Source organism: Protopterus annectens, chromosome 13.part0, assembly GCF_019279795.1.
Source record: "Protopterus annectens isolate FY-2018-M chromosome 13.part0, PAN1.0, whole genome shotgun sequence".
Classification (NCBI taxonomy): domain Eukaryota; kingdom Metazoa; phylum Chordata; order Ceratodontiformes; family Protopteridae; genus Protopterus; species Protopterus annectens.
This window is the reverse complement of record NC_056747.1, coordinates 957,223,198-957,246,129: the sequence shown is the minus strand read 5'-3', so window position 1 is coordinate 957,246,129 and position 22,932 is coordinate 957,223,198. Positions and strand designations below refer to the sequence as shown.

The following is a 22,932-nucleotide window of genomic DNA, read 5'->3' as shown; positions in this document are numbered from 1 at the left end:
GGGTGGTGGGTCCGGGATTTTCTTGGACGGAGGTGGGGAGAGAGAAAAGGGGATGGCGTAACCTCCGGCGATAATTCGAAGCACCCATCGGTCCTGAGTGATACCTTCCCAGGCTTTTAGGTGCCTCGAAAAACGACCCCCGACTGGCTCCGGAGCTGCACAGTCGGGCAATCCCTCAGGGATTGTGAAAGGCTGAAGAGCCACGAAAGGACTCGCGGTTTCCAGTGTTGCGGGGGCCTCTGCCGCCTCTGGGACGGCGTCTTCCAGAAAAATTTTCCCCTCCTCTGCCTCTAGAAGGGGGATCGTCCTGCCATGAGGGATAAGACTTCTGGGATCTACGGAACCACATTTTCCCTCCTCTTTTAGCCTTGGGATAAGGCCGAAAGGGAGTGGAAAATCGTGCCCCTATGGCAGTCAAAGTCTTACCTTCTTGCTCGCAGCGGGTCAATGTGTCCTTTACCTTGGGTCCAAACAAAGAGGACCCATCAAAGGGAGCGTCGGCAAAGGAAGACTTAAAGGCTTCCGCAAAATGACACAGGCGGAGCAAGGCTTGCCTCCGTAGGGCAATACCCGCACTGCGCTTACCGCCTTCGGCCGCATATGAAATGAGCCTCATGGACGAGTTTGATATCGATGACAGTGTAGCCAACTGAGAGCCAACAGTCTGGGCCAGCTGCTCAGGTAGGTTACCCAAGAGGGCATCTGAAAGCTCCTTGATCAGATCCCTCTGAAACCTGGTGAAGTGCGTTAAATAGTTCAGGGACCTTAAGGTAAAGGCCGCTGAACTGAGGGTGCGTTTCCCGTACCGATCCATGCTCCTAGACTCCTTATTAGGAGGATGGACGGACGTCGAAGCCTCTGCTACATCTTGTTGGGTAGCAAATGCCACCACCAAGGCATCTACAGCCACACCTTTTGTCAAAAACTCCTTCTCTGGGGGTGCTGATAGGAACTTATTTGGGCGAGCAGGCACCGGTTCCACAGAGTCTGGATGTTCCCATGCCCTTCGACAGATCAAATCTAGGAGCTCGTCAAAGGGCGGAGACACCCAGGAGGCGGAGGGCTGAGCCCCGAATGCCTTAAGGAACACCGACTCGTCAGCAGAAGGGGGTTTGGAATGCCAGCCGCCTCGTTGTTTGAGGGCTTCCAGGATGTCTGCAAAGGAGACATCATATGAGGACGACTTAGGGGACCCCTCTGCATCATCAAGATCAGTGTCTGACGTGAGAGACTCATCGGGGGAGTCAACGTGCTTCCTCTTGCACAATCTTTTCCTTGGGGGTTCCTCTGAAGAAGCTTCAGAGGGACCTCCAGGATGGGGGAACCCCCAGTGGGGGTGACCTCAGGCCCCGGGGCTCTGCTGTCTAAGGACAGGGGGACTGCCAAAGACCCAGTCTCCGTATGTAGGGAAGGCGCTGGTGAGACCATGGAGGTAGCCAAAGAAGATTTGGCCAATGCACTCCTCATGGCCCTGAAGGCCGGACCACCAGAATCCTGGGAAGGTCCAACCCCCGTGGCCACAACAGTAGATGGTACCCCCGCAGCCGACGCACCGAGAGGAAGGCTTGGAACCGAAAACATCAGTCCCGAAGCGTCCCCCCCGGGGCCGACAGAGGAGGTCCGTGTACTGAACTCCGACTCGAGAGCCGGGGTTGGAGTAAGGGTCGGGGCCGACCCAAAAACCTCCATCGGCTCCACCAGCACCGGCTCCAACGGTGCCGAGGCAGTTGGAGGAGGAATCAGAACTACAGGGTGGGCCATCGGCTCCGAAGCCGAATGGGCTGGAGCCAAAACTAATTTTTGGAACACAGGAGACTAAAATAGTCTTAGGAGCACCCTGTCGATGTCCGAATCAGACATCTTGGAGGATCTAGATGAAACCGATCGGGTCCGAACCGACTTCTCCATTGGCTCCAAAGGACTGGGGGACCGGATCCGAATGGACTCAACCAATATCGGTGCCGAGGGAGATCCCAAAACAATTTCCCTCGGTGCCGAGGAGGGCTTTGGCACCGAAGGGGAAGAGTCTGAGCCGGCAACCCTCATCGGCTCCAAAATCAGTGGAGCCGATGAAGGTGACCCGCCTCTTGAAGCCCCAGTCATCGGCTCCAAAACCAGAGGAGTCGAGTCTGGGGGCATCGAGGCAGACCGTTCCGCCCTCGGCTCCGAAGTCCGTGGAGCCGATGGAGAAGCCTGCCTGGATTTCTTAGCAGTCGGTTCCGACGAGCTGGTCGGAGCCGATGCTTTCTTTTTCTTAGTTGGAGAGGATGAGGAAGATAAGGCCTCCTCGAAGGAGGGTTTAATCAGCCCTTTCAGGATTAATTTATTTTTCCTCTCTTGGAGGACCCTAGAGGAAAAGGCGTGACACACGCTGCAGGACTCCTGTAGGTGCTTGGCGCCTAAGCAGTATACGCACGAGGAGTGGTCATCAGTTATAGACATCTTATAACTGCACCTCCTGCACTTCTTGAACCCTGAGGGTCTATGTTCTTTAGACATAATGTCTCTGAAAAAGTCACTATAACAGTAGTAAAGATCATTGTAGACAGAAAAAAATACAGATTTTCAACAATAAAAGTTTTTTTTTTTTTTTAAACGATAAATCAAAAATACTACAATACAATTATCATGAACAGCAAAAAGGAGGGCCAAGAACCCTCTAACTCAAACAGGTACTTGACCTCCTTAAAAAGAAATAGAAACTGCTAATGAATAGGGGAAGGCCCCTCTAACTTAAACGGGAAACCTTTCCCTAAACAAACACATAAATTTACCACACAATTACATCCAAAAACACTCGTACAACAACAATAGCTGTTAAAACAGCTTTTTGGGTAAGAAGAGAGAATTTCCTGACAGGAAAACTTTAGAAAAAAACAGCACTTAGCTCAGCCAAGTTTGAGACAACGTCCTAGCTTGTAAGCGGCAAACGAGATCTGGGGGATTAGTGGTGGTGCATCCTGGGATAGAGAATAGCTCAGCCAATAAGAGGCTTCGCTCTATAGCATAGCGTGCCAAGTCGGAGCCGAGGATCTGCTCCGAGCCCATCAGTACAGAATGTAGGCGAGATAGGATCACATAACATCATGTGTTCCAGCATAGTTTTCTCAAGGGAAAGTTGTGCATGCTAAAACTATTGGTATTCAGTTATGTGACCAGAGATATAGCATGTGTGCACAGCATTGATTTTGTCTATCTTGACTTGGCCAAAGTCTTCCACACAATCCCACATTTGTGCATTAGTATGAAGTGAAACTAGGTGAATATCAACTGCTATGTTGTCTGGTGGGTTGCAAACTGACACACACACACACACACACACACTCTCTAATTCAAAGTTGGAGAGTTGACCTCTAGCAGCAGAACCGCCACTCATGGGTCACCACAACTGTCACTGGTGTATCCATTCATGTTCACCATGTATGTCTCAGATGTCCAGACCAAAATAGAGTGCCTGTGGCTAGTCAGGTGCTATCACTGTATTCCCTAACAATGTGAGTGCTGTTCAAAAGGGGCTTCCGCAGACCAATGACTGATGACAACTGTGCTCTGTTAAACGACCGTAATATAAATGCAGCATCATTTCCTTTGGTATTAATGTTCCAGCTTATTATGACATATCCTGAATACCCTAATCACCAATTCTGAATTGATATACCTGGGGACACAAGTAGACTGCAACATGTGTCTACTGTTGTTAGGAAGGTTTTCTAAATATTGCATCAGATGAGCAAAGCTATTGCAGCAGTATCACATTCATTTCTAAATCCCCTACAGTCACCCCCCCTGAAGTCTACTCTGGAATACAATGTTCCATTTGCTACGTATTTTAACAGTCACCTGCAGAAACTCGACAGACCTTACAGATTTAAAAGTAATATATATCCAGCTGTCAAACATACTCCTAATATAGACAGACTGATGTAACTGTCACTGTGCTCAGTATGATATAGACTGCTGAGAGGCAACTTGTGTATGTCTTACAGTGCTATCTGTGACCCAACTGTGATGGAAATGATGCCCCTACATATGTCATTTGGGACTGCAGTCAGCTGTTCAAGGGCCATCAAAGTAGGCTGACATATATAGGACATGCTGGCGAGATAGATACATCTCCCATATGTTGCCACTCCTCTGGAGTAGACTCCAAACCAATGTTGTGCCGAGCACCTTCATGACACTGTTTCATCACAGCCTGGATGACTTGATGTTAAACTGTTATTCTCTGCCCTGCATTGCCCCTACTCCTCACCTGGACATGAGTAGTCCTTGCTAGACAAATCTTGACCATACACGATATCTGACATAGAATTTTACATTGCGATTTCATGGCCTGGCTTCTAAACACCATCAGGTCAATAGCCTTGTAACATCCTATGTACCTATGAAGCTATGCTGATGTACATGCCAGAAATACTGACATACTATATTACTGTTTTGATGATAGGTGACTACAGTGCATACTTAAAATCCTGATCTCAATCTGATGTGCACCACAACTCCTCTGTAATAAAAATAATTACATGGAAAACTTCAAATTGCATGATATAAATTTTGGTTGTTAACTTTGCAACTCTTACGAGAGCATCCACTGTAAAGTAGTGAAATTATGTTGGTAGCAGCTGTCTAACTGGCCAAGTACAATAAAAATGACAGGTGCAATCATCACTTCAACACCACACATGCATATGTAATCATTATTTATGTAAATAGTCATCCATAGCTTTACTATCCTTGAATCAAAAAGATAGAAAACAGGGATATAACAGTTATCATCCCTTGCACAGTGTGCTGTGTAGGAGTGCAGGAGGCCTAGGCTGACACAAAAGGTGTGTGTGAGTAAGGAACTGAAGCAGGTAAAATAGACAATGAAACTGTGTGTGTGTGTGTGTGTGTGTGTGTGTGTGTGTGTGTGTGTGTGTGTGTGTGTGTGTGTGTGTGTGTGTCTGTCTGTAGGTCCCCTAAATGTAAACATTGGTGTGTTAGTTGTCTGCATGCACACAGTCAAGCTCAGTGCCAGCTCTACGTGTCTGTATGTTGGACAGATGTGAGCCCTGCATGGTAGTGTTGACAGTTCATCGTTGTCACCCCCTACCACGAGAACTAGCTCTGCCAGGGGGTGCACTGGCACCTCCATGCCATGGTCTAATGCAGGGCTACTACCTTCAGGTGACTGATGCCTGTTGGATGTGCTTCCCTCATGGGACACCTATGTAGAGATATTTCATGTGTAATAATATATTGTACTGTGTATGTCATACATTGATTTCCGTTTCTGCCTGTTCTTATTTGTTTTTTTTTTCTCTTAAATGTTTGGGCCACCATTTGCATGGTACTGTGCTTAGCACAAATGGCTTCAGCTATGCTCAGCTGGTTTGCGCACACAGCAGCAGTGCACAAACTGCATGGCTGGACTACCCAGTTAGCAGACAGGACACAGACATCTAAAAACTACAGTTGTGTACACTTACCATAAATGTAGATGTTCGAGTGTATTCACTGTTGCAGTCATTACATTTGGGTAATCCTGCTGGCAGGTTGCCCTCAGTCAGCCTGAATTCCAAAGTCCTGGGTCCTGTGTCGTCTGCTGTCGCCCCTTCCTTAACGTCAGGTCATCAGGGGTATAAAAGATGTGGCCGACGCCATTTTCTTTAGTTTTTCCTTGCCCCAGATGTCAGGTGCCTCCTACAAGGGTAGCCAAAATATATATATATATATATATATATATATATATATATATATATATATATATATATATAAATAAATGCACCAATATAAACTTTACCTTAATCTACAAGCAAGTACACCACATAGGTTGTATAAATCAGAGAAGGAAAGATAGGTTCCATCAGAAGAAAGGAGGATGGCGGGTGGGTAACCTGGACTGCAACAGTGAATACACTCGAACATCTACATTTATGGTAAGTGTACACAACTGTACTATGTTCTTCGTGTTTCACTGTTGCAGTCACTACATATGAGTAGAGTCCCAAAGCTATGGATGGGAGGCTGGAGCTAAGCAGCATGAGGAGCGGCTATGAGGCCCTGCAAAACTGCAGTGGCAAAGCCTGCCCTGGATTTAGAGTAGAGTGGCAAATGATAGTGCTTTGTAAAGGTGTGCACTGAACTCCAAGTAGCTGCCACTAAAATGTCCTTGGTTGGTACTCCCCTGAGAAAAGCTGCTGAAGTGGCTGCAGCTCTGGTTGAATGTAGCCTAATGCCCTTAGGCACTGGCTTGCCATGGTGTAAGTAGCAGAAACGAATGCAGTGGCCTATCCACTTTGAAATAGTCTGCTTTGAGATAGCCTTTCCTTGTGATCCTGCAGCATATGCCACTAGTAATTGCTCTGTCTTTCTGAAAACTTTGGTTCTATCCAAGTAGAATCAAAGCTGTCTGTGTACGTCCAAAGAATGGGTAATTCTCTCCCCCTTGTTCTGTGGATTGGGATAAAATGTTGGCAGATAAATAGTTTGGTTAAGAGCCACACTGGACACCACCTTAGGCATAAAAGTTGGGTTTGTCCTCAGAGGGACCCTGTCTGGATAAAAAATGATAAAAGGTTCCACAGCCATGAGTGCCTGTAGCTCTGAAACTTGTCTTGCAGAAGTTATTTCTAGGAGCAGAGCTGTTTTCCAAGATAAAAACTTTATATCAGCAGTAACAGCTGGCTCAAAAGGAGGCAGGGTGAGTTTTTCCAAGACATAGTTGAGGTCCCATGCAGGCATTACTGATCTCCTTGGAGGCCTTAAATTTTTGGCTCCTGTGAGGTACTGTTTTAATAAGGGATGAGAAAAGATTGGTGGCTCTGTATAGTAATGAGGTGAAATGGCATAGGCATGAATTTTAATAGATGAAAAAGATAGGCTTTTGTTCAGCATCTCAGTTAAGTAATGCAAAATCTGAGGAATATTTGGCACAGCTGTATCAGTTCCTTGTGCCTGGTTCCAAGCACAGAACCTCTTCCATTTTCCAGCATAAGATTTTCTAGTACTAGGCCTTCTGGCCTCCAAAATGAGATCCATCACAGCTTTACTGAGAGGTGTGTTTTATATGACTACATTATCCGCCATGCTGCCAGGTTTAAAGTCCTGAGTGGATGTGCAGGATCTGATTGTTTTGCTGGGACAGTAGATGAGGTATTTGAGGGAAGGTCCAAGCTGGGCATTGAGACAAGTTCTTTAGGATTGGAAACCAGTACTGGCGGGGCCAGTCTGGGGCAATCAGTATCATTTTTGGCTTCTCCTGTCTGACCTTTAGGAGTACCTTTGGGAGGAGAGGCAGTGGGGGAAAGGCATATACTGATAGTTTTTCACAGCTTAAAGATAGGGCATCCACTTTCCATGCTTGTCTGTGATAAGTCCTTGTGCAGAATCTTTTTAGTTGGTAGTTGTGAGGGGAGGCAAACAGATCTATGTCTGGGCATCCCTACTTCCTTGTTGTCACGCTGAAGACTTGTGGATCCAGCTGCCACTCGTGGGGATCCATGAGGTTTCTGCTTAGTTCGTCTACCAGAGTATTTTTCCATCCTGGCAGGAATTGTGCCTGCAGATGTACTTGGTAAGTTAATGCTGTGTCCCTCAAAGTCGTGGCTAGTCTGCAAAGGGGGTAAGAATGTGTGCCCCCTTGCTTGTTTATATACCACATGACCGTGATGTTGTCTTGTCCCGGATGAAGTAGGTCCTTGAAGGCTGTCAGGGCATTCTGAACAGCTAGCATCTCTTTTTGATTGATATGTAGATGCATTTGGGTTGAGGACCATGTGCCCTGAATGCATCTTCCTGCCATGTGGGTCCCCCAGGCATACTCTGATGCATCCGTTATTAGTGTCTGCCTGGCTGGGGGTAATGTGAACGGCTGTCCCTTGTTTTGGTGACAAGCCTTTGCCCACCATCAAAACTCCTGTTGTAGGCAGGGAATGAGAGTAATCGTTGTTTCCAGGCTGTGGCAATGTTGAGTCCAAACACTTTTTAGGTACCAGTGAAGTTTCCTCATATGCAGTCTTGCATATGGAATTAGTAGGATGCAGGATGCCATGAAGCTGAAAGCCTGCAGAATTTTTCTTGCAGATAACTGGGCCTTTGTTGCCAACATTTTGAAATAGGTAGTCAGTTGCCTTTGTTTGTCTGGCGTGAGATAAGCCATCTGGGCAGTTGTATTTAAGCTTGCACCCAGGAATATTATCTCTTGAGAGGGTACTAGTTTTAATTTTTTTTCGTTGACTGTGTACCCTAGGCATGTTAGAAGTCTTTTCACAAATGCCAGATGCTGTAGAAGGATGTCCTTGTTCTTTGCTTGAATTAGACAGTCGTCCAAGTAAGGATATATTTGTATTCCTCTTTGTCTGCAGAATGCAATTACTGGTGCCAGGCACTTTGTAAAGACCCTGGGCACAGTAGATAAGCCAAAGGGCAGGTATGCCTCTTTTAGGTCTAGAGTCACCAGCCAAGCATTCTTGCCCAGCATGGGCAGAAGCTGCTGCAAAGTCATCATCTTGAATTTTGGTATATCCAGGAAAGTGTTCAGAATAGATAGGTCCAGTATTGGTCTCCAGGTCTTGTCCTTTCTGGGTACCAAGAACAGTCTTGAGTAAAATCCTTGTCCCTGCTCTTGCGCTGGTACTTGTTGAATGGCCCCCATGTCCATGAGGGATGAGACTTGTTTTTGTGCCTCTGCCCATTGATTTTTTGGCAGATCTGGCCAGCCGTTTGCCTTTGGCTGGGTATGGAAATGGAACTTGTACCCTTGTGACACGATATTTAGAACCCACTTGTCCTGGGTTATAATGTGCCAATTTTGAGAAAAAAGTGCTAATTTTCCCCCTAAGGGTGCTGCCAGGAGATAAGTGCTTGGTGCAGGCATGGGGAAGGAATTGGGACTGTTTCTGGTATGGTTGTGATTTGTCTTCTCCAACTTTGGAGGTAGAAGCACCCCATTGCTTTGACCTGTAGGAACCTTTGAGGTCTGTCTGACACAGGAAAGGACCAATTCTTTGTAGGCCAGTGTCTACTAAATCTAGATGGCTGTACTTGTAAAAAATCTTTGATAGTTTGCATAGATTTAGCTTTGTCCTCCATTTTCTTTAACACCTCCTCTGCCTTAACACCAAACAAAGTATCATTCTGTAAAGGTGCATCTAATAATTTAACTTTGACATGATCAGGCAGATTTTGCTCTTTTAACCAAGCATGCCTCCTAATCATAGAACCCATAACTGCGGCCCTGCAGGAGGCCTTCAAAGAATCAAAACAACATTGCAAAGTATGCTTTCCAACTTGTTCAACTGCATGCAATAAATCCTGCATTTCCTTGTTTTCTGCACATTCAGAGTTCAATAACATTTTCTGTTTAAGCAATGCCATGACATGTTGCTGATATTTGGGCATATGAAACTGACAGTTTAAGGCCCTTTTAGCCAAGGTAGCAGATGTGTAAACCTTTTTTCCCCATCTATCCAGTGCTCTAGAATCTCTGTCAGAGGGGGTAGGGTTTTTTGCAGCTGAAGCCTTAACTCCTTTGGGACCCTGTGAAATAGTTTCTGGGTCTGCAGCAGGGTTTTTACAAAGGACTTTATGAGCGTCAGGAACCCTGTAATATCTGTCAGGCTTAACAGGAGCTGGAGGTATGGAGTCAGGGGTAAGACTAGACTCCGAAAACACATAATCTACAATATCTAACACAGGTGGAATGGCTAGTGGCCTGTGTTGAGGAAGTAAAAAGAAATCCCTGAGCCTCTTTTTAGATTCTGAAAAATCTTGGCTCTCCCAGTGGAAATGCTCTCTCATGGTATGCAAGGTTTCCCCAAAAGAATAGCCCTCTGGAAGAGAAGCTGAAGGTATAGATTCTTCAGCATCAGAATCCTCACAGAATATTCCTGATCAGAAGAGGAATCAGAAGAAATAGAAACCTGATCTGAAGATTCATAGTCAGTCTCTTGCCTAGGCCTCTTATCAGGAGGGGGATGGGAACGCCTGATCAAGGTAATTAAGTCTTCGGCCATTTTGAGCATCTGTTTTTTGGGCATAGAGGCCTGTCCACGTGGCTCTTGAGTTTGTTTCTTTGCTTTAGAAGGTACTTTAGTCTTTGCCTTTGGAGCTGAGGTTGGTTTAATGTAAAGATGTTTAGGTCTGAATACACCCTCAGAAGCCGGTGCCTGCTCAGCGGATACGGGCCCATCTGAAGGAATAGTATCCAAGGCTCCAATACCTTCAGTTTCCAGCGGCATGGCCGACTCCACGTGGGAGTTGGTAGCGGGCTGCAACTCTAAAGTAGTGGGCATCAGGGGCTGCAAAAGCGCCTCACTGAGAACCGGCGAACTAGCGACTGGCTTAGGCGAAGCTTCGTCCGTTTTGGGCCTCGGTTGTCTATCTCTCTCCTTTTCTTTGCATTTTTTGTGAACTCCGGTAGTCGGATGGCTATCCAACGACATTTCTGGAAAATTAAACCGGCTTCCAAAATAGTTTAAAGCAAAATCATACCGACGCTTAATAGTGCGTTGGTTAAATCTAGCACAAAACCGACAACCAGAAACGTTGTGATCAGGGCCTAGGCAAGGAATACAGTAAGAATGAAAGTCTTTATGAGGTATTTGCTTTCCACAAGAAATACAATTATTTACTTTTTCTGACATCGGTCTGGAGCAAGAAAAAAGTTTCCCCAATGGGGTACTTAGCTTTATTGAAGACTTTGGATCTGAAACTCGAACACGAAAATCTCAGGAGTCGGCCAACCAACACTTGCGAACTGCTTCTGCTTCGGGCACTGTGCGGCAAGAAAGACCAAAGAAAATGGTGTCGGCCGCATCCTTTATACCCCTGACGACCTGACGTCAGGGAAGGGGCGACAGCAGCCGACGCAGGACCTAGGACTTTGGAATTCAGGCCGACTGAGGGCAACCTGCCAGCAGGATTACCCAAATGTAATGACTGCAACAGTGAAACACGAAGACCATTTGATATGGGATGCATTCCATTAATGTGAGAGAGCATGGTGCAAACCCACTAAGCACCACAGAGTGGAGCTTAACAGTGTGAACCTCAGGATGAATACTAATCTAGGAGATGGCCATGCAGCTTCAACTGTGGTTGGAGATGTTAAGCATCGGACTGAAGTCCACATGGTCTTGAGTTTGAATACAAGGACTGCAGCCTGTATTTTAGTAATGTGACCTTGCATCAGATAGCAATGAATTTAAAATTAGACATGTATTTTTTTTCATTCTTCTTATGGCAACAGCTGGGAGTGCAGGGCTACCACAGAAAAGGTCCAGGGTTCTATTACAGGAAACATCTGTCTTTTTTTAATGTTGTCCCACTTCACATTATAGTCACCCTCAACTAAAGCAACTGACCTAGTAATTCCTTATATCATAATTATTTTTCTGATGGCTGACACACTAATATTGGCTTTGAGAATATATGACATTTAGTATTGACGGTCTAAAATACATCTGCTAATTAACTGACTGTGGCTGGACAGGTTAATGGATTGGTGATGAAGACAGATGGTACTGGGTTTGAAATGGGGTGTCGCCATAATTTTTATAAGCATTTATTATACTTTTATGTACATTCACTGATACTACTTGCTGCTTACCATTGCTTAGCAATGCTGCACACCGCGCACAAATTCTGTAAAGAAGAGAAATGGGGGAAGATAGGACAGTGGTGAAATGGGGAGCAAGCAGGGGGAAAAACAGAGTAAAAGGAAGGCATGAATGTGCAGAAAGGGTGTAGGTAAGATGAAGTAGACATGTGCGAAATGGAGAGCTATTTATGGGACAGGTGCATTTTTTTTTAATTGTTTTAGGAGTGTGTGGAATATTGAGGAAGGGACAGAGGCATGTCTGGTGCAGTCAAGTTGAGAAGGTGAGTAAGCATTTGCAGACAGACAATACATACGAGACAGGGCTGATGAAGGACACGAGGGGGGTGAACACCATGGTTGGTGTGAGGGTGGGGAGATTGAAGTCCCATGGACATCAGGCACATTAACAGTGTACCTCCAGTCCTTACCCAGTGGACTGTCAGCACTGTTCCATCACTGCACTACTGGCTGCAATAGCCTGTATAGTTTCTCTGTAGGAGGTGGGGGCCATGATCCTTAAACAGGAGTCCAACAAAAAGACCATGGACTGGTGAACACCCCAGTGTTGTGCCTGGAAGTGAACACCCTCTCCAATGACACCAGCCATGTCTACACAAGATCAAGCCCGATGTGCATTTATCACCAACTCTACTCGAAATACATGTTTTCCTGCCAATTGCGCTTACAGAGAGTGCACAGTGTCTGCATTTTGATACCTTTGAAAAAGCTGCACTCCTCTTACCATCACTCAAACATGGTAAAACAAGTGCATTTGTTTGCACGATGGTAAGCAGAGTGCAGCTTTTTCTAATGTATCAAAAAGCAGACAGTGCATACTCTCAAGCAGTGCAATTCCAGGCTTATTTTATATACAGCCATTTGTGCAAATCTATTATTCAACTGGGAGAGCAGAATTATACACTCATGAACATTCTATCATATCAGCAAATCTATGTCAGGTATTATAAGTGGAATCAAATATAACTTGCAGTGGTACAATTTTAATATGTATATGGAAAATGCAGTATTCGAACCCAGGACAATGTGTACAGTAGCACTAAACTTACACGTCTTGCCACAATGATGTTGAGGCAATTCTTGTCTATGTAGCACTTTATTTGTATAAGCTGTAATGTCACAACAGTATAAGAAAACTTTGCATACCCTGTAGTAGAACCTAGGACCATCTGCACTCCAGTCTGACACTTAACACCTGTCGCCACAGGATTAGTTACATGAATAGTTACATGAAGTCCGCTATACTAATATTCACGATTAACATCACTATATTAGTGTAGCGCAGCCTCATTTACCGGGTTTCTGCGATGTGCAGCACTATTAAATGAATGTATCTAGTATCCATTTTTGGATGTCTGGGTCACCTCTGATACATGGGTGGTCCACTCATGCAAATGAGCGGCGCATCTTGCAAACCTGGGGGGGAACAGAACAGCAAAGAAGTACACATACAATATTAATTAAGAATAATCCTAATATTAATAGAACAAGGGAGAGGAAATTGCCCTGCAGTCATCCTGTTGCAGGCAGCAAACTTGCACGGACTTGCATAGCTCTCAACCTGCTAGAGTAAGACATCTGGATCAAGCCATAAATAATGGGGGGACAAAGGCCAGAATATAGGGACAATTTTTACATACTGCTCTTACAAACTTAGACAGTTGAAAGAATAACAGTTTTGCATTAGCATGACATTTCTGAGGCATATGATGTCTGACTCTCAAATATCTCATTATGTTCTGAATTCAATCCTTCCAAGATTCTGTAATGATTTGCCAGAAAACACAAGAGGTTTACAAGTAACAGGCCACATATATGAGGCAAACATCTGGGCATTCTGCGAAACTCTGTACAGCTGAGTAGTATGTGGAAGTGCTCATCGCATTCATGGGGAGGTCTCGAGCTCAGATGCACTAGTGTGTGCAACAAAACCTTGTTTAATTGTGATGTGCCTTATTAATACACACTGTGCGCTGCCAAGCACTGATTGCGGTCGTGTAAACTGATACACTCCATGTAGGCTCTACACAGAGCCTACATGGAGTTTACTGAATCCTGGGGCTAATGTAGTGTGTTTAAATTTCTGTGTTTCCTGTTCCTGTTATTACAATGGCAAGACCGCTACGACGTTTGTCAAACTATGTTCCTTAATTCTGTCGGCTATCAAGAAACAAGATTTTAAAAATGCTTTAGTCAACCATAGTAATACCTGTACTAGTTTTACCAAATTTAAATTAATAGTTTTGGAACAAGTTAGTGATTTCATTGGTGACATTATTGCATTTTTAGAAGTCAAGAGAGTTAAAATGGTAATTGCTGTTTAATTCTGATGCACTTCCTCGGCTGAATGACAATTGGAATATTAAATGTGCTTTGAAGTGGTTTCACCAGGAAGTGACATCATTTTTAGAATTCTGAATTGACCGGATGTCCATTTTTTTAAAAGTGGTTGTTTTAATGATTGGAATGTTTTCGGAAGAAGATTTTTAATTAAAACAAGAATGAAAATACTAAAATATTTCTCATCTGGTTAAAAATATTATGAATTAGGAATCTAGTTCAAAAACAGACTGCTTAACTTACTCAAATTATAAGTAAGACGACATTACTATCTGAAAAGAATGTCCTGTTTTTGTTAATTTACCTAAATCAGTGAATATACAACAAACTCTCACATAACTGATCACTAAATATCAAGACAACCTCAGAAGTACTGACTTACATAGAAGAGGTGTGTAGTACTTGGAGAACACATCATCCTTGGGTCGGTCTGGGTACAGGTAAAGAAGATGATTTAAATCACTGATTCTATCTGCCAGTGATCGAATTGAAAAATCTTTTGTTGTGTAAGGCATCAAATTCCATACCAGTCTCTCTCCTGCAACAAATCAAAACACAAATGAGTCATACGAAAAACACAAAGTGTACCAACAGTTAGAATCACTCATTTAACTGGAAAGTCAGTCTAGTATGAATAACTACACAAAGTACTGAAAGGGAGGATTCAGCATTAACACATAACTATCCTATTCAATTATGAAGATTAACACTGAACATTTAAGGTGTTTGAGCCTGCCCTTCAGTTTTTCCCTCAGTTGCAGTACAGCACACATGGACAGCTTTTCCGGCCTCACAAAGCCTAGTGACCCAACATCTTGTATCTGTATTATCATCAGTGTATTAATCCATTTGTGGCAGGAAAAATAAATGAAGAACACTTTTTTGGGATGATTTCTTCAAGCATGATCAGAAAAGAAACCAGACATCTGAAAACACTCTAGAAGAAAATAAAAGCAAGACCAGACAGAGCAGAGTGCTAAATAAAAAAAACAATCTTTACCAAGACTGCATAAGTGACGAGCAAGAAATGTCTAGAGCTGAAAAAGTGGACCATGGCATCAAGGTTTGTACTTCCAATGACGTTAAAAATAGTGAGTGAAGTAATACTAATGTTCTATCACCATACCTGCTTATATCAAGGATGAGTATAAAAAGAAATAAAGGTAGGATAACTTGATCTACTTCTACACTGTTGTTTAGCAGTAATCAAGGGTCAAACAAGGAATCAATCAAACAAAATAAATAACTACATTACTACGTTGTGTTTACTGACGGCCAAGACTCTCCTTACCCTCTACATGAAACAGAACTTAAAGTTTCAAACCCAGACTCAACACTAGGATTGTTATAAGAGCTAAAAGAGAATAACTCACTTGTATTCATACTCTGCATGCCATAATAGTCCTTCAGTCTTTGAATATAAGATACACTGCAATACAACATGTAAACACAATCAACAGCATTAGACATCACAATCAAAACATATCAAATACATGCAAGCAAAACAGGGGAAGCTTACAATAACTGAGCATCAGAAGATATTAAGAAATAAAAAAAAATTCAGTCACAGTTTTTGTAACTGTGAGCATGTATTTGCCAAACTTAACCTAGAATTCTGAGAAGAGCCTATCTATGCAATCTGAAGCAATAAAGTAATAGGTGATGGAACCCTTTGTAATAAAAGAAGGTCCTTTTAGTACCAAAGTCCACAAGTCTCCCTGAATTGTTCAGGTCTTCAGCATTACTTATGGGAAGAGATTCCCAGGTCATACTTGAGAAGGATGTATGTTTAGATCTCCTAAAACAGTGGTCCCCAACCACCGGACTGCGGACCGGTACCAGGCTGTGGAGCACTTGGTACAGGGCCATCAGGTAAGTGAATGCCTGTACGAGTGTGTTTATGTGACTGCATGTGTGAGTGAATGCGTGCATGAAAGCAAAAGAATGTGTGTGATCGTAAGAGTGAGAGCGATGTGTGAATGAATGCAGGTATGAATGAGGATGTGACTGAGTGTGTGTTTGATCGGGAGAGAGTAAGAGTGATGTGTGAGTGAATGCAGGTATGAATGAGGGAGTGACTGTATGTGAGTGATCAGAAAAGAGTGAGAGCGATGTGTGTGAGTGAATGCATGCATCAATGCAAAAGAGACTCTGTGTGTGTGGAGGATATGGACAAAAGGTACACAAATGTCACTGCTGCTGCCTCCAGCAATCACTCTCACTCTTTCTCACACACACACACAATACCTCAACCTCTTAGTAGTGCAAAAAATCTGGACAAAGCCTAACAGAATGGGGAACAAATAGGGACATATTTTAAATATTGCTCTTATAACCATAAAATGTTGCTAGAATAACAGGATTTGTCTTATGCATTTTTCTGAAGGATATGAGGTCTGAAATACAAATCTCTATCACTACTTAATGACTTCAGTCCTCAGATCATCCCAGTGATTTGCCAAAAAATCACAAAGGTTATGAGGATCAGACCAAAGCTCAGAGGGAAAAATCTGGACATTCTGCAAAAACCTGTAGAGTTGAGAGGTATGAATACCTCTCAGCCTCTTACTTAGATCAAAAAATCTGGACAAAGCCAAAAGTAATGGGGTGACAAAAGCCCAAAATAGGGACCCTTTTAAGTACCGCCCTTACAAACTTCGAAAGTTGACAGAAATACAGGTTTTGCATTAGCGTGAATTTTCTGAAGGGTATGGAATATGAAACTCAACTGTCATTATTTTCTGACTTCATCCTCAATGATCTGCCAGTGATTTGGCAGAAAACAACAATTTTATGAGAAAAAGACCAAAAATATGAGGCAAAAATCTGGACATTCTGTGAAAATCTGTACAGTTGAGAGGTATGCCGGACACAGCCAAATAATAGGGACAGATTTTAAATATTGCTCTTATAAACATAAAATCAGTAAGGTTGCTATAAGGTTTTCTTACCTCTCAACCATAGTTGATCAATGTTATGCTGTCAAGCAGAATGTACACTTTTTTTTTGGTAATTATTGCAAACGGTCTTTTTATTGTACTTTGGAGTTTTTCTCCCCGGTCTGGCCTCCTCATTAAACAAATGTCAAATAAATAAATAAATATCTACTTTATTGTGCACTCAGTGAGATGGCCGGCCCAAGGAAAATTGTCTTACACTGATACCAGTCCTTGGTGCAAAAAAGGTTGGAGACCACTGTCCTAAAGTACACACAAGTATCGGATTTCAAGTGGGAATTTTCTATCTGGAGCTACTACTTACAAAGTAGGGCCAAAAGTCAAAAAGTGCAGCTTAAAAACAGCAGCATATAAAAGCAAGTCAGTCCACTCTCAATAAATAACCAAGCAGACCTTCACTGAACAGCATAGTGGTGCTTACCTACAATGCAAAAGATATGTACAGACATTTTCTATTCAGCAATGGCTGCAGGATACACTTGACTTTTTCAGACAGAATGGTACAATCAATGAAAGCCATAGTCTGGTTGTGCAATGAGTAACTCATTCCAATGGCTGATCAAGCTTCAGGACATAAATACTTAGCATTTTTACCCAAAAGGTAGACACAGTTGGTTCACAGTTTTTGATCCACTGTATCCCTTGTGTATCCCCACTGAAAAGTTAAGGTCAAGCAATATCAAAAGAAATTTAAAAAATTATCAGACTTGCAGATTTAATTTTATTTTTCCTCCATTGCTGCCAAACAACAGCTTTCCCCTTCCTCCGGAGCCACCATAAATGCAGCCAACATCGGGCTTTGTAGTTAGGTCCATAACCCTGACACTGGCCCTGGTGGATGAAAGGAGCACCATCATCACCATTTGGGCCATCTGATGCCCTCCTCTGGTATGTTTTCCCACACACTTCCGAAACTATCTTGGATGGTAGTGATGTTCATCGTGCATACAGCTGCAGTAATTACAGATGGGTTCTCTGCCATCAGACGGGTCCTCGGTCGGCCGAATTCCAAAGTCTAGGTCCGGCGTCGGTTGTTGTTGCTTTCTTTCCTGACGTCAGTGCGACAGGGGTATATAAGACACAGCCAACGCCATTTTCTTCAGTCTTTTTTGCCACGTGGTGCCCGAAGCAGAAGCAGTTCGCAAGTGCCGGTCAGCCAGCTCCTGAAATTACAAAAATTTGGAAACCGAAGTCTTCTTTAAAGCTAAGTACCCCGTTGGGGAAACTTTTCTTGCCTCAGACCGATGTCAGACAAAGTTAACAATTGTATTTCTTGTGGGAAGCAAATACCGCATAAGGATTTCCATTCCCTCTGCATACCTTGTTTAGGCTCAGACCACGACGTCTTGGGCTGTCGCTTTTGCGCTACTTTCAATAAACGCACTATTAAGCGTCGGGTGGAGTTCGCCCAGCACTTTTTTGGTAAAGCTTTTGATTATAAAATGTCAGAGACTCCGACTACCGCTTTGTCCAAAAAACGCAAGGACAAAGACCGACACGCGAGGTCCGCGGTCTCCACTGACACCACGCCAAAACCGGCTACACGTGGTCCGGTTCTCAGCGAGGCGCCTACGCAGCCCCTGACTACCGACGACACTTCTCTGGCGGTGTCTTCTGTAACCAAGACCGCAGGTGCCTCGGCCCATACCCAGACTACAGCTACCGAAGCCACTGTGAGTGTTGAGCCTCCTAATGTGGACAGGTCCACTTCCACCCATGATGTCTTTAGACCCTCATCTTCCTTTTCCATAAAGGCCTTTACTAAGTCCAAATCAGCCATGCATCCCAAGAGGCCTGTTGCACAGGGCCCATCTCCAGGCCCCATGCCTAAAAAGCAGATGCTAAAATGGCTGAGGATTTAATTACTCTTATCAGGGTTCCCAACCCCTCTGGACAAGAGACCCAGAGTGGAGGAAGATTCTCCCTCTTCTGACCAGGGCTCCATTATTTCAGAACATTCTGATGAAGAGGAACACTCGTACTCCCCTTTTGAAGATTCTGATGCAGAGCAGTCCATTCCTACTTTATCTCCCCCAGAGGATTTTTCTTTCGGGGGAAACCTTGCATACCTTGAGGGAACACTTCCATTGGGAAGGCCAAGACTTTTCTGATTCCAAGAAAAGACTTAGGGAATTTCTTTTGCTACCTCAGCACAGACCTCTGGCGATACCTCCTGTCTTGGACATACTTGATGATGTTTACTCGGAGGCTTGCCTTAATCCGGATTCCCTGCCTCCTGCCCCAGTCAAGCCTGATAGGTACTACAGAGTTCCTAACTCTCACCAATTTCTTTAGAAGAGCCATAATGCTGACCCTGAAACCATATCTCAAGGCCCCAAGGGAATGAAGGCCTCTACTGCTAAGAATCCACTACCTTCCGAAAGAGAGTCTAGATCCTTAGAAAGGTGGGGAAAAAAGGTATATACCTCGGCCACCCTAGCCATGAGGGCCTTCAATTGTCAGTTCCATATGCTTAAATATCAGCAGTTTCTGTTATCACAATTAAGGAATAAAATGTCACAACCTGAACAACCAGATTTGAAGGAGTTGCAGGATATGATGCATAGTGCAGAACAAGTGGGTAAGCACACCTTACAATGTGGCTATGATGCTTTAGAGGCCTCAAGTAGAGCTGCGGTTACAGGATCAGTCATTCGTAGACATGCCTGGCTTAGGGAACAAACCTTGCCTGATCATGTTAAAGCTAAACTACTAGATACTCCTTTACAAAAGGATGTATTATTTGGTACTAATGCTGAGGAGATACTACGGAAAATGGAAGAAAAAGCTAAATCTATGCAAACTGTCAAAGCTTTACTACAGGTTCAACCACCACGTTTCAGCAGAAATTGGCCTTCAAAAAACTGGTCCTTTCCAGCCACGGACAAGCCCAAAAGAGGTAGATACAGGCGCACAAGGGGCAAAGGACAATCTCAAGGATCATACAGAGGCAGACAATGGCAAACTCCAGCACCAAGAGGTGGCGAAGACAGTGCACAACAATACAGGAAACAAACCCAATGACTTTCCCCTTTTCATGCCAAGCAAGTCTCAGCTGGCAGCACCCTTGGGAGGAAAGCTGGCATTATTTACAAGAAATTGGCATATTATCACAACAGACAAATGGATCCTGGACATTATAAACAGAGGCTACAGATTTCATTTTCACACTCTTCCAAAAATGAGAGGCATGCCGAATCTGCCACACAATCAAAGGGCAGAGGCTCAAATACAAATTTCAAAGCTCATGAGCATGAAAGCTATTCAAGAGGTACCTACTCATGAACAAGGTCAAGGTTTTTATTCCAGACTATTCCTGGTACCAAGGAAAGGAACCGACTGGAGACCCATTTTGGACTTATCCATCCTAAACACATTTCTACTGCACAAAATTCAAGATGCTCACCTTACAGCAGCTTCTTCCCATGCTGGGCAAGGAGTTTTGGCTGGTAACATTGGACCTCAAGGAGGCATACCTGCATGTCCCAATCAGACAAAGCTGCAGAAGATACCTCAGATTTCTTGCAGGTTCAATCCACTATCAATTCTCTGCATTGCCCTTTGACTTATCTACTGCACCCAGAGTATTCACGAAATGCCTGGCATCAGTAATTGCCTACTGCAGACTTCAAGGGATACAAATTTACCCTTACTTGGACGATTGCCTGATCCAAGCGGACAGCAAACACATACTTCTGGAACATCTGGCTTATGTAACACGGTTATTGAATTCTCTGAGATACACAGTCAACAAAGAGAAATCCAGGCTAACACCATCTCAGAAAATAACTTTCCTGGGTGCCAACTTGGACACAAACACCCAGATGGCCTATCTTACGCCAGAAAAACAGGGGCAACTAACTCAGTACTTCAAAATACTAGCAGATTGTACCAGGCTTACTGCAAGGAAAATCCTGCAGGCTCTGGGCTTCAAGGCATCTTGCATTCTTCTAATCCCATGTGCAAAGTTGCATATGAGGAAACTTCAATGGTACCTAAAAAACCTATGGTCTCAACACAGCCACAGTTTGGAAACAATAATACCAATAATCCCATGCTTGCAAGAGGAATTTCTATGGTGGGCCCAAGCATGCCAAACAAACACAGGTCTACCATTCTGCAAGTCTCTAGCAAATCAAGTCATCACAACAGACGCCTCAGACTATGCCTGGGGGGCACACATGACAGACAGGTGCATTCAGGGCAAATGGTCCCAAAAGGAAAAGCACCTTCACATCAATCAAAAGGAAATGCTAGCAGTGATAAATGCAATTACAGCTTTCAAGGACCTCCTGCATCCAGGGCAATTATTGATAAGAACAGACAACACCACAGTAATGTGGTACATAAACAAACAAGGAGGAACACATTCATACCCCCTGTGCAGGCTAGCCATGTCACTTTGGAACTTGGCTCTGGAATGGCAAATCGAACTTCAAGCACAGTACCTGCCAGGATTGGAAAACATGCTGGCAGACAATCTAAGCAGAAATATGACAGACCCACACAAATGGAAGTTGCATCCTCAAGTGTTTACAAAGATAATCCAAGCATGGGGAAGGCCAGACATAGATCTCTTTGCCTCCCACAGGAATCATCAATTGAAAAAGTTCTGCTCAAGGATCTTCCATCCAAAGGCCTGGAGGGTGGACGCCCTTTCTTTCAGTTGGGCAGCACGGACAGTTTACGCCTTCCCTCCTTTGCCTCTTCTGCCCAAGGTGCTCTTGAAAGCAAGAGCAGACAGACCGAAGATGATACTGATTGCTCCAGACTGGCCAAGACAATACTGGTACCCACTCCTGAGGAGCCTAACACATACTCCTCCATGGACCCTACCTCTAATGCCTCTTCTACTGACTCAGCACAGTTACAAAACTCTTCACAGTCAGCTGAAAACACTCAATCTGACTGCATGGAAAATTCCTTAATGCCACAACAGACCCTACTCTCCAAAGAGGTGCAGGATGTCATTTTGGAGGCCAGAAGGCCATCTACTAGAAAGGCTTACTCCGCAAAATGGAAACGGTTTTGCGCTTGGAATGAGAAAAAAGGCCAGGATCCTAGAAAACTGAATTTGCCTCAGATATTACAGTATCTAGCTGAGCTGTTGAACAGTGGACTTTCATTTTCCTCCATCAAAATTCATGCCTCAGCCATTTCTGCAGACTACAACACTAATCCACCCTTATTCTCTCACCCACTCTTAAGACAGTTCCTCAGAGGGGCTGAGAATATAAGACCTCCAAGGAAACAACCAATACCAGCCTGGGATCTTAATTACATTCTAGAAAGATTAACTTTGCCTCCCTTTGAACCAGCTGCCTCAACAGATTTGCAATATTTGTCCTGGAAAACAGCTTTCCTTCTGGCCATTACCTCAGCTTGTAGGGTTTCGGAACTACAAGCCCTCATGGCTGTGCAGCCCATTCTCATCTTCCATCAGGACAGGGTTTCCCTACGAACCAACCCGTCATTTATGCCTAAGGTAGTATCCAGGGTAGCTTTAAATCAGGCCATACACTTACCTACCTTTTACCCCAATCCTCAAAACAAAGGGGAAAGGCTGCTACATTCCTTAGACATCCATAGACAGCTACGTTACTATTTGGACAGAACAAAGCCTTTCAGGAAATCAGAACAACTCTTTGTGTCCTATGCTGTAGGAGCTCAAGGGAAGCCAATTTCCAAACAGACAATGTCAAAATGGATAGGCCACTGCATACGGTTTTGTTACTCCTTTCATGGCAAATCTGTTCCTACAGGCATCAGATCCAACTCCACAAGGGCCACAGCTACCTCTACAGCCTTCCTCAGAGGAGTCCCTACCAAAGATATTTTGGAGGCAGCCACTTGGAGTTCTGTGCATACATTCACAAAACACTACCACCTGCCTTTATACTCCAAAACTAGAGCAGGCTTTGCCACTGCTGTTTTGCAGGGCATTCTGGCTCTTCCCAGTTCCACCTAGTGCCTACCACCCTGTGCGTAGCTTTGGGATTTTACCCATTTGTAATTACTGCAGCTGTATGCACA

The 22,932-nt window shown here is 44.0% G+C and overlaps 1 protein-coding gene across 4 annotated transcripts in view; it reads right to left on the bottom strand.

Moving 5' to 3' along the window:
* LOC122787814 (signal transducer and activator of transcription 5B-like) overlaps window positions 1-22,932 on the bottom strand; it is a 2,227,565-nt gene that overhangs the window by 186,405 nt on the left and 2,018,228 nt on the right. For all 4 annotated transcript variants that reach the window (XM_044054718.1, XM_044054719.1, XM_044054721.1 and 1 more), the window contains one exon: window positions 14,325-14,480. In XM_044054718.1, coding sequence (XP_043910653.1) covers window positions 14,325-14,480 — 156 coding nt within the window. The remainder of the gene's footprint in view (window positions 1-14,324; window positions 14,481-22,932) is intronic.